At 41.9% G+C, this 19,316-nt stretch overlaps 1 protein-coding gene across 2 annotated transcripts in view; it reads left to right on the top strand.

Annotated features, from left to right (window-relative positions):
* Positions 1-989: 989 nt before the first annotated feature.
* Positions 990-19,316, top strand: part of LOC103746931 (dynactin subunit 5) — a gene marked incomplete at its 5' end in the record, with an annotated part of 47,130 nt that continues 28,803 nt past the window's right edge. For both annotated transcript variants that reach the window (XM_017802245.2, XM_008849214.2), the window contains 4 exon segments: positions 990-1,058; positions 8,188-8,306; positions 12,657-12,768; positions 17,839-17,941. In XM_017802245.2, the coding sequence (XP_017657734.2) occupies positions 990-1,058; positions 8,188-8,306; positions 12,657-12,768; positions 17,839-17,941 (403 nt within the window).

The following is a 19,316-nucleotide window of genomic DNA, read 5'->3' as shown; positions in this document are numbered from 1 at the left end:
TGTGTGTGTATATATATATAAAATATCGCTGATTTTCCTGTAGAGATAAAGTATCGTCTGGAATACAGAACAGATCCTATCCATCCTAATATTAATTACAGCTTCAGGCTTTGGGCCCTTCCTTTAAAACTTTGGTGTTTTATTTATTTTTTTTTTTTAAGAAAGGATGTCCTTGTAGCCCCAGCTAGCCTGGATCTTGCTATGTAGACCAGACTGGCCTTGATCTCACAGAGATCTGCTTGCCTCTGCCTCCTCAGTGTTGGGTTAAAGGCATGAGCCACCACATCTATAAGGGTGAAACTTTTTTTAAAATAATATTTCATAGCCCATTAGCATGCTAAAAAGTTATTAGGTTTCTAATAGTCAACACAATAACATGCATAAAATGCTGGAAACAAAGTAAGTGCCCAATTAAAGTTACTATCATTTTTTCTTCATATTCTCACAATCATGATTATGGTAGAGTCATTATCCTCATTTAGGGCTATAAAACCCGAAGCATGGAACTGGGGTTGGAATGCACATCTGTCTGCCTGTGGTCACTAAACTTTAGATCAACCAGATAGAAATTCTGAATCCATTTCTTGAACTTTTAGTTCCTAATCCATCCTTGCTCTTTCGCTATCTCAGATTAATTCTATTTTATGTGTTGGGGTTACTGTGGATCAAAACCAGGACATTGTACCACTGAGCTAGGCCCAAGCCTTCGCTCCCCTCCCTTGTCCCCTCTCCCTCCCTCCCTCCCTCCCTTCCCTATTTTGGTTTTTGGAGACTGGGTCTCTCAACTGTGCGTTTCTGGCTAACTTCAAACTCATAATCCTGCCAAGAGCTGGGATTGTAGGTGTGCAGTATCATACCCCAGCCCCCATCCTATGTTATACTACTATTCATTTAAAGTTATTTTCTCTGCAGTATGAGGTTTCTTGGCGAACACCTATAGCCTAGTAACCCTCTCAGATTGTTCAGCCAAGTTTTCTGTTTCTTTTCAGGCATCTGGGAACAAAGTTAGTCGCCAGTCTGTGTTGTGTGGAAGCCAGAACATTGTTCTCAATGGCAAGGTAAGGCACAGAAGGCCGCTCCAGAGTGCACACCTGTGATTGATTCCCACTAATTGCCACATTAGCAGGATAGAGAAAATTTATCATGTCTGTTGTACATTTCCTATTCTTGTTTTTTTTTTCTTTTTTCTTAAGCAAATTAGATTTATTCAATATACAAAAATGTTCAAAGGAGAATATCAGATGAGGAGAATCCAGAAATTAGTATGGGGCCCTTACCATGGGGGAATAAAGAGGCTTTAAAGAAGAGGTTGGGGAGGGTAACTGAAGACATAGGACATGAAATGGGGAAGGACACAGTGGGGGAGGGACAGGGCAGGGAGGTAGAAGGATTCAGGCAAACACAAATACACATAAATAAAAACTTTGGGCTTTGTTGTTGTTGTTGTTTTGTTTTGAGACTGGGTCTCCCTATAGCCCCAACTGGCCTTGAACTCACTATGTAGACCAGGCTGGTCTTGAACTCACAGAGATCTACCTGCTTCTGCTTCCTGAGTACTGGGATTAAAGGTGTGCGCCACCATACTGGGCCCTATCATTATTTTCTCAATACTGTAGTTATATAGCATTTTCATTATGTTAGGTACATTTTTTATGCATTTTTTTAAAATGAAAAAAAAGAGAATATCCCTTTGTACCAAAACAAAATACAATGGTAAAATTATTCTACAATGTTGTAGTGTGCCCGGGACACAAAGCATAAGTAAGATTCATCCATGCTGTGTCATTTTAGAACTCTATTCCTTTCCATAGCTAATACTGTTCTTTTGTTTGTGCATCCCACATTTGTTTATACATTTTTCTGTTCACAGACACTTAGGTCGTTTCTTCCTTCTGGCTGTTGTGGATAAGCTGTAGTGAACGTTGTTGTACAAGTATCTATTCAAGTCTCTAACTTCAGTTGATTGAATGTACTTACATGTGGAACTGCTGGGTCAGATAGTGATTCTGTGTTTCCACACTGGCCACACTATCTTGCGTTCCCATCAGCAGTGCCCAGGGTTCCAGTTTCTCCACATCCTAGTGGGCATGAAATAGTAGCTTAGTGTGGTTTTGATTTGTGTTTCTTTCATGACTAATGATGTTGAATATATTTTCATGTGTACCTTGGCCATTTGTATATCTTCTTTACAGAAATGTCTGTTCAACTCTTTGCCATTTTTTAGATTATATTGTGTTTTTTTGAGTTATAGGAGATTTTAGTGTACTCTGAATATTAAATCCTTATCAGACTCAGGATTAGCAAATATTTTTCCCATTCTGGAATTGGTTTTTTTTCCCTCTTTGACAATGTCCTTTGATACACAAAAAATTTATGTATGTCTTATTTACTTACTTAGCAATACTGAAGATTGAATCTAGGGCCTCTCACATGGTAGGTAAACAATTCATAACTGTGCTATCTATACCGTCATCTCTTTTTCTTCATTTTTTTGTTTTTTGTTTTAAAATTATTTATATAGGCAGCCCTGGCAGGCCTCTTGGCCTGGAACTTATGTACACCAGGCTGGCCTCTCCTAGAGATCCAGCTGCCTCTGCCTCCTGAGTAGCTGAACACCAGCCCCAGCACAAGCTTAAAATGTTTTTAAAATAAAGAACTTGGGGCTGGAGAGATGGCTCAGTGGTTAAGAATACTGGTTGTTCTTGCAGAAGTCCCGGGTTCGAATCCCAGCACCCACGTGGCGATGGAGTAGGTTTGTGACTTGCACTGAAGGCCATCTAGGTAGTATGAGTGAGAAAACAGGTGGTAGTTCACAGCCCTGGCTGAGGGCTGCTGATTTTAATTTGTTTTATTTATGTATTTTTTTTTTTGGCCTTTTTGAGACAGCGTCTCCCTGTAGCCCCAGCTAGCCTGGCATTCACTGTGTAGATCAGGCTGGCCTTGAACTCAGAGATCCGCCTGCCTGTGCCTCCCAAGTGCTAGAATCAAAGGCATGCGCCACCACATCTGGCCTGTTTTTTATTTTTATTTTTATTTTTATGTGTATGTGTGTATTTCCTGTGCATATAGGTAAGTGCACCTGTGTCCTGCATTGCCCTCGGATGTCAGAAGAGGCTGTCAGATCCCCTGGGATTGGAGTTACAGACAGTTGTTAGCTGCCGTGTGGGTGCTGGGATTTGAGGCTGGGTCTTCTGCAAGAACAGCCAGTGTTCTTAACCACTGAGCCATCTCTCCAGCCCCTTTAAGAGTTATTTTTATTTAATGTGTATGAGTGTTTTGCCTGCTTTTGTGTAAGTGTACCATGTGCATGCAGGTGTCTGAGGAGGCCAGAAGAGGGTGTCAAATCCTCTGGAACTGTAGTTAAAGACTGTTGTCAGCTACCATATTGGTGCTGGGAACTGAATCCTGGTTCTCTGCAAGAGCTGAACTGTCTTTCCAGGCCTGTGCTGTTTTTTGTTTTCTGGGTTTTTTGGGGGGGAGGGGTGTCTTTTTGAGACAGGGTCTCCCTTTAGCCCCAGCTAGCCTGGAACTCCCTATGTAGACCAGGTGGGCTTTGAACTCACAGAGATCCACCTGCCTCTGCCTCCCAAGCACTGGGATTAAAGGACTTGTTTTCTGGTTTTGAGATAAGGCTTACTCTGTAGCCCAGGCCAGCCTCAGACTCTCAGTCCTGCTTCAGTTTCTCAAGCATCGGAATTATAGTCCTGTTCCACCACACTTAGCTTTGTAGTTAGGTGGTTCTGAATTATATTTGTTTATTCATTGTGTATATGTGGCAGGAGCTAGGGGACACAGGGCACATGTGGTGATAAGAATCAATTCTCTCCTTCTACCATGAAGGTTCCAGGGCTCAAACTCGGATCATTAGGCTTGATGGGTAGCAAATGCCTTTACCTGCTGAGCCATCTTGCCAGCCCTGTAGTTAAGTTTTTTTAATTAGAACATATGAGTTCTCCAACTTTTTTTTCTCTATTCAAGCACTTCTCTGCTTTGTTTAATTTTTGAGATAAGGTCCAGATTATGTAGCATAGGCTGGCCTATACTTGTGGACCCACCTTTGTCTCCTGAGTGTGAAATTACAGGTACCTACCACCACATTCAGGCAGTGTCTGTCAGTCTCTCTGTCTCTGTCTCTGTCTTCTGGTTTTTAAGACAGAGTCTCATGTAGCCCAGACTGTCCTCAAATTCACTGTGTAGCCAAGGATGGTATGTGCCCAGTTCTTATATGGTGCTAGGAATCCTACCCAGGGCTTTGTGCATGCATCTGACTGAGCTACATTCCCAGTCCCAAGGCTTTCTCTTTCTCTTTATTTTATTTATTTTGTATGTGTATATGGCATGCAGGTGTATATGCATGTTCACATGTATGTGGCTGCACATGTGTGTGCCAATGTATGTAGAGGCCCAAGACTGACATTGGGAGTTTTCATTGATCACCCTCCATCTTACTCATTGAGGCAGAGTCTCTCAGTTGAACCCACACCTCACCAATATGACTAGCTTGCTCTGGGAATCTTCTGTCTCGGCTTTGAAGTACTGGAGTTACTGGGCAGCCATGCCCACCCCCTATTTATATAGGTTCTGGAGATCCAAACAGTTTGCAAGCACTTTATTCACTGAACCATTTTCTCAGAAAAAAATTTAAAAATATTTTTAGTTTAAAACTTTAAAAAAATTATTATTTTTATGGGTCTAGGAGACTCTGCCCTTCCCCCTTTGGAACGTCACATCAAGGCCATCATGACAGGAAGTCAGCTCTTTTTCTTTTAAATTTTATTTATTATTTTTATTTTATGTGTATTCATGTATTGCCTGCATGTAGGTAAGTGTACCGATGTCGTGTAATGCCTGCAGAGGTCAGAAGAGGCTGTCGGATCCCCTGGGACTAGAGTTACGGACAGTTTTTAGCTGCCATGTGGGTGCTGGGATTCGAACCCAGGTGTTCTGTAAGAACAACCAGTGTTCTTAACCATTTTATTTTAAAAACGAGCTTACAAAGTAACAGGTTTCTTTTAAGCATTTTTTTTTACATTTTATATTTTATTTTGTGTGAGGTGGGGGACATGCATGTGAAGGTCAGAAGATACCTAGCTGCAGTCAGTTCTGTTTTCCCACCATGTGGGTTCTGAAGATTAAACTCAGGTCACCAGGCTTTGTGGTAGGTGTCTTTATCTGCTGAGCCATCTCACCTGCCCATTTTAAGTTTCCATATGAGATTTTCCTACATAGTTCATTTTGGTTGATTTCCCCCACTTCGCAAAGGCTCTCTTTTTAAAAAGATGTTTTATTTGGTAATATTTGATACCCAAATTGCATATATAAGATATATTAAGCAACATAAAAAGCAAATTAGGGGCTGGAGAGATGGCTCTGAGGTTAAGAACACTGGCTGTTCTTGCAGAAGACCCAGGTTTGAATCTCAGCACCCACATGGTAGCTAATAACTGCCCGTAACTCCAGTTCCAGGGGATCCAACAGTCTCTTCTGTCCAAGAGCATTGCACGACACAGGTGCATTTACATACATGCAGGCAGTACATGCATACACATAAAATAAAAATAATAAATTTTTTTTTTTTAAAAAAGGGGCTGCAGAGATGGCTCAGCACTTAAGAACACTGGCTGTTCTTTCAGAAGACGGGTTCAAATCCCAGCACCCACAGGGCGGCTAACAACTGTCTGTAACTCCAGTCCCAGGGGATCCGACAGCCTCTTCTGACCTCCACGGGCATAGTACGACATGGGTGCATTTACCTACACTCAGGCAATACACGCATGCACATAAAATAAAAAAAATATTTTTTAAAAAAAGCAAATCAATACCCACGAACCCACTACGAGCCAGAGAACTGGAACAAGTTCTACCTTTTCCTTCCTTCCTTCTCGTTCTTTTGCCTCCTTCGAAGAAGAAACTGTTGTCCTGAATTTTGTGTCTAAAAACTCTTCTTTACTATTATTATATATTTTTTTCTTTTTTTTGAGACAGGGTCTTTCTGTAGCCCCAGCTGATGTGGAACTTGATATGTAGATCAAATTGGCCTCAATCTCATGGCGATCTGGCTGCCTCTGCCTCCTGAGTGCTGGGATTAAAGGCATGTGCCACCATGCCTGACTCTTCAGTTTCATATACATATCCCTGAACAATATATAGTGTCTAACTGTACTTGGTTTTCTGTGACATACTTTTTGTTTTTTTCTTTCTTTTTTTTTTATTAATACGCTTTCTTTTTTAAAAATATTGTTGTTTTATGTGTATGAGTGTATTGCCTACATGTATGTAAGTGCACCCATGTTGTGCAATGCCCACTGAGATGAGAAGGTGTCAGATTCCCTGGAACTGGAGTTACAGTTGGTTGTTAGCCACCATGTGGGTGCTGGGAATCAAACCTGGGTCTTCTGCAAGAGCAGTCAGTACTCTTGACCTCTGAGCCATCTCTTCAGCCCCTTTTTGTGCTTTCTAATAAAACTTTAACACAAAACAAGAAATGGTCTAGATTTAGCCCATGGGCCATAGCTTTCTAGCCCCAAGATCATAACATTGTTATGCAGACCAGGCTGACCTTGAACTCACAGAGATCCGCCTGCCTCTACCTCCCAAGTGCTGGGATTAAAGGCGTGCACCACCACGCCCGGCGTTTCAATTTTAATTTTAATTTTTTAATTTAAATTTTGCAATTTATATGCAATATAATTTGATGATATTTAGATTCCCCCCCTACCCACACCTCCCCTGTTTGTGTTTTTGAGACACACTACTTATTCTGTAGTCCAGCTGGCTTGGAACTTACTGTGTAGCCCATACTGGCTTCAGCCTTCCAGCAGTCCTCCTGCTCAGCTTCCCTTGTGGTGGGATTACAGGAGCAAGCCACCATGCCTGGCTGTGACAATGATTATTGTAATGATAATAGGGAACACTTACATCACACTAAGTACCATGGTTCTGCCATTTCCAAGGTCCACTGGGGTGTGTGTATGTGTCATTGCTGTGTTCAGTTTCACATAACTCACATTCATGTTGGTTTCATTCATTTCAGTTGGTTTGCTATTATAAATAACCCATTTATATTTTGAATCTTCTCCCTTTTAGAACTTTATTTTTTTATTTTTATTTCTCTTTTGGTTTTTTTGAGACAGGGTCTCCCTGTAGCCACAGCTGGATTCACTATGGAGACCAGATTGGCCTCAAACTCACACAGATCCACCTATTTCTGCCTCCTAAGTGCTGGGATTAAAGGCGTGTGCCACCACACCCAGCTGGAACTTTATTTTTTATTTTTATTTTATGCTTATAAGTGTTTTGCCTGCATATAAATGTACCACGTGCATGTCTGGTGCCTGCAGAGGTCAGAAGAGGGTGCCAGATCCCCTGGAACTGGAATTAAGGACAGTTATGAGCTGCCATGTGGATGCTGGGAACTGATCCTTGGTTCTCTGTTAAGAGTAGTAAGTGCTCTTAACTGCTGAGTCATCTCTCTAGCCCCTCTTCACCCTGTTAGAACTTTTGTCACTGTTTTCTGAGACAAAATCTCATTCTGTAGCCCAGGTTGGCCTTGAACTTGTAGCAATCATCCTACCTCAGCCTCCCCTGATAATTCTGTCATTTCTGTTTTCCTGGGCCTTTGTTATCATGTGTCACAGAGCCTGCAGGAGTAGAAAAGGGTCAAATGAATGAAGAAAACTGAACAGTAGAGAGTGGTAGGCCCTGGTGAGTTGGAGAATGCATGACCAATCTCTGCACAAGCTTGTTCTTACCAGTGAGAACACAGACCTCTATTTCCAGAGCTTCTGAGCTTTTTTCAAAAAAAAAAAATAGGAAATCTGGCCAGATGTAGCTGTACACACACACCTTTGTGAGAAGGAGCAGGCAGGACAGTTTGCTCAAGCAGCCAAGGCTTAGAGGCCTGCAGGTGTATCTGAATGAATCTAGAGAGAGAGGTTTTACTGGTCTGCTGTGTGTATACCCAGTACATGTTCATTCAGTGAGCCCTAATGCAGTATTAAGGTCAAAGCTTGGAATGTACTACAGTCAATGCTCAGGCCAGGTCTCCTTTCATCTTACAAGTTATTGCTTTTGCAGTTCATTTGATGCTATAGATCACAGCATAATTCAGTGTTCTGTTAACTGTCCTTTTGTGTTGGTGTGCTTAGGTTACATTGATACTTTTTAAAATGTGCTTTCATTTTATAGACCATTGTAATGAATGACTGCATCATCCGAGGAGATCTGGCAAATGTAAGAGTTGGACGCCATTGTGTTGTGAAGAGTCGTAGTGTCATAAGACCACCATTCAAGAAATTCAGCAAAGGGTATATGATTTAATTATCTTTCCAGTCCTGGGCAAGGTACCACTCCTGGTGATATTGCAGTGTCCATATGCTGAATTGTGTAATGGGTCGGTTTTCTGTGTTTGGGGCACTGAGAAAGCGCTCACAAAAATTAATATAATGAATACAACTCTGGGTGGTTCCTGTAATCTGGTTTACAGTTAGCAGAAACAGAATCTTCTAGAAAAATAAAAACAAAGACCAGAGAGATAGCTCAACAAGTTAAAGTTTGTGCTCTAAGCATGACGACCTGAGTTCAATCTCAGGACTTTCATGGTGGAGGGAGAGCGTCAACTTCCACACATCATCCTCTGACCTCTACATACTCACCATGGCATGTGCCCACCCCCCAGTTTTTTTAAAAGAAAGATCAAAATGGGTCCTAATTTAACACAGGCATAGTTGATGAAATCTTAGAGTAGAAACAGGGCCAGCCTAGACTAGGACTTGCTACTGGATAGCTACACACAGTCAAGACACCTATTCTGCCACCCTGTCACCAAGATTGTTCTGTCTGTTCTCTGTAATTTTGCTTTCTTCTCTTCTTCAGCTTGGCTGTATCTGTCCTCTTTGCTCATGGAGCCCACCTTGCTGCTGTAGCCCCTTGTTTATATGACTCCCCCATTTATGTTTCCAACAGATACGGACCAGAGATCTTATGTCTTATTTCCAATTCTTAGGAGAATAAATCTGATTGGCTTAACTTGAGTTAAATACCCACACCTTGTCTAAACATCTCTGACCATGACAGGGTAAAGTCAGGCCTACTGATCTCTTGGTGGGAGTAAGGACAGTCTAAGAAGACTGGACAGAACAGGAAACTGACCTTCATGCCTGTGATGGTCATACTCTTTTTGCCTCTCTCTTCCTTGACAAATTGTCTTCCTGACTCTACCTGTGACTCCACCTCATTCCTCCAGTGCATCAGCATGCATTTAATGAGTATGTTCTCTGTGCTAGCCACTGGGTTGTGAGATGAGTTGTACAGGAGAATGAGTGAAGCAGAGTTTCAGCCTTAAAAGTCTCATAGTCGGTAGTGATTAAGACAGTTCCCCCATGGTTCCTATAATGCTGTTGGATTCCAAGTTTTCCATTACAAATAGAAATTGCATCAGGCAGTTATTGTAAATCATTCACTTGGAAAATTCACTCAGGAGCTTAGGATGTGTACTTAGGAGCAAAGGCAGAAAACCCTATGGTACCCTCTTGTGGATTCATACAGTGGCTGGCATACTGCTAGGCTTGCTGACTCTACCTTCTGATCATGGCATTACTGGACTGGTTATGGCCCAGGAAAGTACCAAGAACAGCAGGGGTTTATTGGTGAAATGGAAAGATATTTAAGTAGGAATAGTCCATTTGAGAAATACAGAAACAAGAAAGTATAAATAGTAAAACATGAGTCAAGGCAAAAGTAGATTTCCCCCTTGCATATCATTCCACAATCAGATAATGCTGGACATTTGGAATTTTTGTTTTGTTTTATTTTTGCTTTTTTGAAACAGAGTTTCAAAATATAGCACTGGCTGGCCTGGAACTCACTATGTAGACTAGGCTGGCCTCCAACTCACAGTGATCTGCCTGCCTCTGCCTCCTCCTGCTGGGACTAAAGGCATGTGCCACCACACCTGACTGGAAATCTGGAATTTTTAATTTATAGTTAAAGAACTATCAGTATTGCTGTATCCCACAGCTTAAGCTGTGGCATGTAACCTGTCCTAGTTTGTTTCTTCATTGCTGTGACAAAACACTCTGACCACTACCAATTTGGGGAGGAAAGGGTTTATTTATCTTACATCGCCCAGGTCACAGTTCATCAGGGAGCCCAAGGTAGGAAATCAGGGCAAGAACCTGGAGGCAGGAGCTGGAGCACAGGCCATGGAGGAACACTGCTTACTGGCTTGTTCCCCTGGCCCCTGCTCAGCCTGCTCTCTTATGCAACACTGGCCCACCTGCCCAGGGGTGGCACCACCCACAGGGGGTTGGGCCTGCCCGTATCACTCAACAATCAAGAAGCTGCCCCATAGACATGGCCACAGGCCAGTTCAATAGAAGCAATTCCCTAGTTGAAGCTTCTTCAACCCAGATATGTCAAGTTGACACTAAAGCTATCCAGCACATAACCCAACTGAATCTGGAGGGTTATGAAAAATTTGGCAGTAGCAAAAGGCTTCTGAACATGCAACAACCAAATGTTAATTCAGAATCAAATGTGTGATGAATCCAGGTGTTTCTGGCAGCACTTGCTCATGGTACATCATTTGACTTCTGTGCAGCCTTGGTTCTGAACACATAACATGGGCACTTTACACTACACATGCCATCATGCCATGCAGTATCAACCAATGCTGCTTGAAACACCTCTGCTCAGATTTGAAACTACTGCATATGGTTTAATTGCAGAAAGTAAATTTGCAGTATTTTCCTGTAGTCATTCCTTAGTGTGTAATTATCAGATTAGCACATCTTTGTTAGCACTTTTTTCTCACTGTGTTAGAATGTTGGATTTTAAAAATTGTTGTTTGTGGGCTTGGAGAGATGGTTCAGCAATTAAGAGTACTGGCTCTTCCAGCACCCACATGGTGGCTCACAGCTGTCAGTAATTCCAAGTTCAGGAGACTTGACACCCTCTTGCATATGTGCAGGCAAAACACTCATACACATAAAAGAAAAATAAATAAATCTTTAAAAAATAAGAATAAATAAATTAACACAATTTAAATAAACCTTGGGTCACGGAGGATAGATTCTGTTTCTGAAAAATACTTGTAGAACAGGGCTGGAAAGAATTACTGAGCAAATAACTACTTTATATCTGATCTCTCTAGTCTACGGATTTAAAATACTGTCTAATAAATGCTATCATAGAGGCACTTTCAGTAACATTTGGGGGAATTTTGGAGAATGGGAACAGTGTCAGAAGTCTGGAGAAAGACTGTTAGCTCCTGTTCATCTTCCAGGTCTTTGCCTTAAATACCACTTTCAGTCAAGCTTTCCCCAAAGACCTGTCTAGGTAAAGTGTCCTTGTTATCTACTCTAATAACTTGGTATTGTGTTTGTAGCATTATCACAACTGTAACTAGTGAGGAGAACAGTCGTTTACTTAATCTTGTTTCTCCTTGATTATATGCTCCTCATGGTAAGCTATCTTTTTGCTTACCCTTGTATCTCCAGGTACTAGAATAGAGTCTGGTACACAGTAGGAACTCAGTAAGTATGGTAAATGCATAAAATTTAAGACTGTTGTATGCTAAGCTGGACATGGTGGCTTTAATCCCAGCACTTGGGAGGCAGAGGCAGGTAGATCTCTGAGATCGAAGCCAGCCTGGTCTACAGAGAGAGTTCCAGGCCAGCTGGGCCTACAGGGAGACCCTGTCTCAAAAGACCAAAAAAAATTTTTGTTTTTAAGGGATGCAGAGTACCTGCCTAGCTTGTATAATGCCCTAGATTCAATCCCAGCACTACACAAACTGCTTGTAGTGCCACACATCTGTAATCCAGAGGCAGGAGAATCAGAACTTCAAAGTCATCCTCTGCTATGTAGCAAGTTCAAGCCAGTCTATACTACATGAAACCCTGTCTTTAAAGAAAAAAATTTTAACATGTTGGGTGTTGAAACTGATAGTCCATGAACTTGTCAGTCCCTGAAACAGATTACTAAAAACATGATCTGTGAGCACTGCCAGAGACAGTGAAACGGGGAAAGCACTCATTCCTTTGAATTTGGTACTTTGAAGGTCTTACCTGTTCTACTTTACTGTTTCCTTGCACGTTCCTTTAGTGCAATAATTCTTATTTGGGGCTGGTAACCTGATTTGTTGGTTTCAACATTAGGGATTTCTATGGTCCCAGGATTGTTTCCTTTCTAGGAACATTAATCCTGAGATAAGATGAAAGGAAGCTAAGGGGGGTGGTATGTGCCTGTAATCCTCAGGAAGCTGAGACTAGAGGATCAAGAGTTTTGAGGACAGCTTGGGCTGTAAAACAAGTTCTAGGCTAGCCTAGGCCACATATAAAGACTATATCAAAATAAATAGATGAATAAATAAATATGGTCTGGTGAGATGGCTCAGCAGGTAAAGGTGCTTGCCACCAAGCTTGACTACCTAAGTTTAAACCCTAGGACCCACAAGAAGAGAACCAACTCTCCCAAGTTGTCCTTTGACCTCTACACATGCCCCACGTGCACATTTATGAACATGCACTTACACAAATAAGTAATAAATAATTTAAAAGTTAAAACAAGTAAACAAATATTGAGATTATGATGTGTAGGTTTATAAACCTTTCCCCTAAGTCTATCACCTTGACATTTATCTTTTTCTTTTTCAGTGTTGCATTCTTTCCTTTACATATCGGGGACCATGTCTTTATTGAAGAAGACTGTGTGGTCAACGCTGCTCAAATTGGTTCTTATGTCCATGTTGGCAAGAACTGTGTGATTGTGAGTATGGTGACAGTTTTAGTTTAATTTGGGTTGCTGGAATGAAACACTGGCCAAAACTAGGTTGGAGAGGAAGAGTTTATGTGCTTACATGTCTTGATCACAGTTCATCAGGGAACTGTGGCTTTAATGGTGGCTTTGAGGGAAGTCAGGCAGGAGCTCAAGCAGGAACCTGGAGGCAGGAGCTGCAGCAGAGACCATGGAGGAATGCTGCTTACTGGCTTGTTCCTCTGGCCAGAGCTCAGCTTGCTTTTTTATACAATACAGGATCACCTGCCCAGGAGCAGACACACCCATAAGTGGCCTGGGCCCTCCCACATCGCTCAACAGTCGAGAACATGCTTCACCAACATGCCCACAGGCCAATCTGATAGAGAAAATTCTCCAGTTTATGTTTCCTCTTCCCAGTGTATCAGTTTGAACTGAAGCTATCCAACCTAGTGACTCATCTGTCTGAGAAGCCCCCATCTCCCCGTACTTCCCTACTCCCTTCAGTGCAACTCTGGTTCTATAGCAAGGTAGGTGTCATTTCCAGTTTTTCTAGGGTTAGGTTTTTCTTACTGGATCTGGGTCTCTTTTTACCGCCCCCCCCCCAAGCATTTAATAGTAATAGCTGGGGATCTAGATCAGTGGTAGGGTGCTTACCTAGCTTGTATGAGGCTTTAGGTTTGATTCCCCAATACTGCAAAGACACAGCACACACACACAAAACAAAACAAAACAAAACAAAACCAAGTAATAATGTCTAGCCTTTATTGAACCTCTTTCATGCTTCCATATAATGTTCCTGTGATGTAAAACTTTTCCTGAGGCTGGGAAGATTACTCAGTTGGTAAAGTGTCTCCATGAAAGAAAGAAGACCTGAGTTTAATTCCCAGAACCCATGTAAAAGGGCCAGGTGTAGTAGCATGCACTTGTTATCCCAGAGCTGAGGAGGAAGAAACAGGCAAATCCCTAGGGTTCCCTGGCCAGTCAGCTTAGGAAGCGTCAGGCCAGTGAGAGACTTGTCAAAAAAAAAAAAAAAAAAAAAAAAAAATGACCAAGGTGAACAAAACCTGAGGAATAACACCCAAGGTTGACCCCTGGTCTCAGTAGGAACATGTACACACATGCACCCACACATAAACATACCTACACAAACATTCACACCAAACTTCTTTTCCTTCAGTTACTTCATTTAATCCTTGTACCACCCCAAGGTTGTCAGAATTGTCATTATTCCTGTTCACAGATAAGAGGCCTGAGAACCATAGATGTTTGGGGTTGTGACAAAGTAAGTGACAGAGCGGATTTAAATCCCTGCAATATGAAGCACATGGGCTATGTTTTGCCTTATCTCAAAAACTTACAGTCTAATGAGGAAGGGACAAATTGGCTGTCACAGAAGACAGTGAGAGCCTGGGTATTTCAGGAAGGGGTTGACATATATTGTTAGGGGACTGCAGGTATTGCACGGTGCAAATAGGACCCTGGCTCAGCAGCCCCTGGAAGACCCTGGTCCGTAGGAGCCTACTAGGCATCAGTCTATTTCACACAGCCATGGTTTGGATTTCTTGTTTCATAGATGAAGAACCTAATGTTTGTTGGGGTTTCTGAGAACATACTAGGTGAGAATGTTGATGACCAGAGCTCATCTGCCTAAAGACATTTAGATGTGTACCTCAGACTAGATTATAGGAAAAGCCAAGAACCACATCAATATTTATTTAATGGTCACTCTCAAAAATACAGAGCCAGCTCTCTGCTCTGGATAAGAGTCAGACCCTAAAGTATCATAAACCATTCAGTTCATATTCCAGGAGCTAAGGACACAGCAAAGATGGACAGTGGAAGAGCAGGGAGTTAATGTGAAAACAGTTCTAATCTGTCTTCACCTGGAAGTAAGGGCAGTGATTCTGCCAAACATTCTTGCTGCAGAGGAATTCATTTGTGTGTGTGTGTGTGTGTGTGCGTGTGTGTGTGTGTGTGTGTGAGTGTGAGAGAGAGAGAGAGAGAGAGAGAGAGAGAGAGACATGGCAGGCTACAAATCCTTTCTAAAGTGTCCCATGTGATAGTCTAACAACAGCTTACAATATGACAAAATTGCCATATGCTAAAAGGAAAAGTTTACCAAGTAATACATAAGACATTACTGCTCTGTGGGTTTTATGTTTATCATCTCTAATCCAATCCTTGTAGCATCACTGTTGGTTTGGCTTTACGTCCTGTTTCCCAGGTGAGGAAACCAATAACTTACTTGCATAAAGTTATCTAGGCAGCTGTAGTGCTAGCAGCATAGCTGCAGTTTCTGGTTCCTCCTTGGAAGAAGAATAAAGAAGCAATTTCTCCTTCCCTCAGCTATTACCAAACTGTGCATGCCTTAAAATACCTGCATTCTTTATATTGCTTCAAATTAATCAGTTAATCCAGAATGCTCCTGAAACCCATTTCAATTTATTTTTCTAAGTGAGTAGGATGCCAATTTGTGTACAGAGCGGGCTGCAGGCTGTCTGATAGCTGAAGGTAGACAGTAAAAGATTCCTTCCTGCTGTTCTTTCCTAGGGGCCTTTTTTCATGGATCCCTGTGTGGGAACATGCCATGCCTTACACAGCACATCCTGTTCCCAGGTGCTTTGTCTTGGGGATTAGGAGTTGTGGTGGTTTGAATGAGAATGTCCACCATAGGCTCCAAGTATTTGGACATTTTGTCCCCAGGTGGTGGTCTTGTTTTGGGAGGACTTAGAAGGTGTGGCTATGCTGGAGGAAACAGTCACTGAGGGCTGGCTTAGAGAGTTCTTAAGCCTTGCCAGACCCCCAGTCACCCTCTGCTTTGTGTGCCTACTTGAAGATGTGAGAGCGTAGCTTCTACTCCTACTGTAGCCACCTCTGCCACTTGCCTACCCTCCATGATTGACTTCTGCCCCTTTGGAATTGTAAGCTAAATAAACTCTTCCTTTTATAAGTTCCTTTGGTCATGGTGTTTCTATAACAGCAACAGGAAAGTAACTAATACAGAAGTGTAGGCATGATCACAGCTTAGAGTTAATATTACCTTGTTCACAGGGAGAATAGGTAGCTCCTATCTTTGAAAACACCAGCGGTAGCTGATGTATGGATGAGAGAACTTCCAGGGATTAATGAAGAGCTGTACTTACAACTTGCTTCTGAGCCAAAGATGCCAACTGCTGCCAATCCTCCTATCCATCTAGCTGGAGGCAGCTTAACCACTTAAGAAATTCAGACCTTAAAAGTAGCTTTTAAAGCCAGGTGTGGTGGCAAATGCCACCACTCAGCACTCAGGAGGCAGAGGCAGTCAGATCTCTGTGAGTTCAAGGCCAGCCTGGTCTACATAGTGAGTTCCAGGACAGCTGGGGTACAGGGAGACCCTGTCTCAAAAAAACCAAAAAAAAAAAAAAAAGCAGCTTTTAAGAAAATTCATTTGGCAACCTGCCTTTTCCTGGAAATACACATGGTATGGATATTTAATAATAGGGGAATATGAACATATCCACATTAAAGTATTTCATAGGTGATAAATCCCAAGTCTAAGTAGATTAGCATTGTTTTGGTTTATGTTTCAACCTTCTCAGACAGGTATATTTTATCAGATTGTTTAATCTCATTTCTCCTATCTGTTTTAGAACCCATATTTTTGCCAACTTGTTCTAATCAGAAGCACAGGTGACTATATAGGGCCTGATAAAAACCAATAATAGGCTGGGGAGATGACTCAGTGGGAAAAGGGTTTGCTGTGCAAGGATGAGGATCTGAGCTTGGGTCTCCAGCACCCATGAAAAGCTGGGTGGTACATGCCTTTAACTCCTGTGTTTTGAAGAGGGATGGAGACAGGAGGATGCTGGGGACTCATTGGCCAGCCAGTCTAACCAAAAAAGTGAGCTCTTGGCTCAATGAGAGACTGGCTCAGAAAATAAGGCGGAAAGTGATAGAGAGAGACATCTGTGGCCTCCATATGCACATGCCTGGGTGAGCATACCAGCATACACATGTATATACACACAATTGAAAAAAGAAAAAAAGACAATAAAGAGTGAAGCTTTGATCTGCTCAGTAAGTAGTCTGAGGCATAACTTTAACCTGTAATACATAACTTTTCCCTTAGCCTATCAAACAGATGAGTTTCCCACACCATAATTCTTGCTCTTAAAATGCTGTGGATTCTAGTAGAATTGGAAAATGGTAACACTAGATAAAGTCAAACATAAGGTTCAGCCCAAATGTTCAGCCCATTTGTTCTCCTGTAGGAGAATAAATTAACTAATACCTTCCTACCCAAGTGAATTTGTCAAGATTTTTTCTTTTGGAATTGGCAAAAGAACAATACAAGTCTTAAATTGGTAGGTGCCAAACCAAACATAGTAGCTAATATAAACCAAGAGTCCAGAAGTAGATCCTAATTTCATATTCAGCAGGCCTAGACATTCAACTGATATTGTGAAAATAAGTCATTTCTTTTTCCTCTGGAGGTCACTTGTAGGCAGGGAGAAGACAGCTGCTGTGGACTTACATCCTGCCTTCTGGGAACTCCAGTGGAGAGTGCTTTGTTTCCCTGTAGTCCCCGCAGAAGCCCAAGGTTGAAGTTCCTTAGACTTAATTTGACTCATATGCCAGTTTCCTAAACCAGTCCCTGTGCTCAAGCTTGCAGTCTGTGTGTGGGCTGGGGGTGAAGCACATGAACCAAGATGGGGATGGGGTGGTGGTCAAGGAAAATACAGACTCTGTTACCAGAAGAAAGGGGGGCAAAACAACAGGTGTCTTCTAGACCACATAAAGAGAAAAACAGAGCTATCAGAAGATGAAGGTTTGCATAGTCTCTAGTGCCCAAGATAATCTGTACTGTCTGTACCATACAACCTTCCCTTCAAACGTACATGTGCACATGTACACACACTCTCACATACTTAGGCCTTGTCAGATTTTATCTGAAATAATTACAACCATGCCCTTGTCACTGTCCTTGGCTGTTGTAAGGTGCCATGAAAAGAGGAAATATAAAACAGCCTTCGAAACAGCACACTAGACAAGTTTTACTCCCATATCATGATTGGTTTCCTATTAATATTTTAATTTCAGGGGCGTCGGTGTGTCTTGAAAGATTGCTGCAAAATTCTTGATAACACAGTATTACCTCCAGAAACTGTGGTCCCGCCATTCACTGTCTTCTCAGGTTGCCCAGGTAATGTTGATATTAATTCTTTATTCTTTTTTTTAAATGGTGTCTTTATTTTTTTATTTATTTTTACGTGTATGAATGTTATGCCTGCATGTAAGTGCACTTGTGTCATGCAGTGCCTGTGAAGGACAGAGGAGGACCCCAGATCCCCTGGAACTGGAGTTACAGACGGTTGTCAGCTGCCATGTGGGTGCTGGGATTCAATTCTGGGTCTTCTGTAAGAACAGCCAGTGCTCTTAACTGCTGAACCATCTCTCTAGCCCCTTAATTCTTTATTCTAACTTCCTTAAAACTCTCTTTTCCAGTCACAAAAGTGATTTCTGTCTTTGATACATTGGTCCGGTAAACTTAAAAATTCTCCCATAACAAAATATCTAGAAATGATATCTGAAATATGACAGGCTTTTTCAAATGAATAACTGAGTCGACCAAAAAAAGAAAAAAAGGATATTATCAAGGTCAGAAATGAAGAGAAAGGGAAACCCAGGCTGTAAGATTGCAAGTGTTGCCGGCCGTGGTGGTGCATGCCTTTAATCCCAGTGCTAAGGAGGCAGAGGCAGGCAGATCTCTGAGTTTGAGGCTAGCCTGGTCTACATAGTGAGTTCCAGGCCAGCTGGGGCTATAGGGAGACCCTGTTTCAAAAAGACCGAAAAAAAAAAAAGATTGCAGATATTGAATACTGACTTCACAGTAGATGGTTTAAGATGTGGGGTTTGTGTGGAGATAGAAAATAAAGCCTTGGATTCACATATCACACATGGCAGAGAGATCCTCAATCCTCAAAAGGATTTGCTGTAGAACAAATCTGCTACAGGCATATGGGAAGTACAGAGATGCTTTTCTCTCTTGGCCTGGGCTCTGGATAGAAAAAGAAAAAAATATCTTAGGGAGAGATGGCTTACAGGGCCTAGGTTTGGTTCCCAGTACCCACATGGCAGCTAACAACTGTCTGTAACTCCAGTTCCAGGGGATCTGACACCCTCTTTGGGTCCTGTACATACATGGTGCACTTACATGCATGCAGATAAAACACTTATATACGTAAAATAAAAATAAGTCTAAAAAAAAATTCCCTTTAGAGAATTTCTATTGCGCTCTTACCCTCACATTGGTATATGTGGTGTCTGCCCAGTTGTGCTTAATCTTTTTTAACTTATTCAGATTCCTTAGTACCAATTTTCTAAAGTTTATTTTTATTATTTTTAATTATATATGTGTGTTGTGGGTGTGCACGTTAAATGTAGCTGCTCATGGAGACCAGAGGTAGCAGATTCCCCTGGAGCTGGAGTTCTAGGAGTTTGTGAACCACCCAATGTCGGTGCTGGGAACTGAACTCAGGTCCCCTGGAAGAGCAGTACAGGCTTTTGACCTCTGAGCC

Source organism: Nannospalax galili, unplaced genomic scaffold, assembly GCF_000622305.1.
Source record: "Nannospalax galili isolate Female #2095 unplaced genomic scaffold, S.galili_v1.0 scaffold84, whole genome shotgun sequence".
Taxonomy (NCBI): Eukaryota; Metazoa; Chordata; class Mammalia; order Rodentia; family Spalacidae; genus Nannospalax; species Nannospalax galili.
Note: the sequence above shows the minus strand (reverse complement) of the source record. Positions and strands in the feature narration are given on the sequence as shown.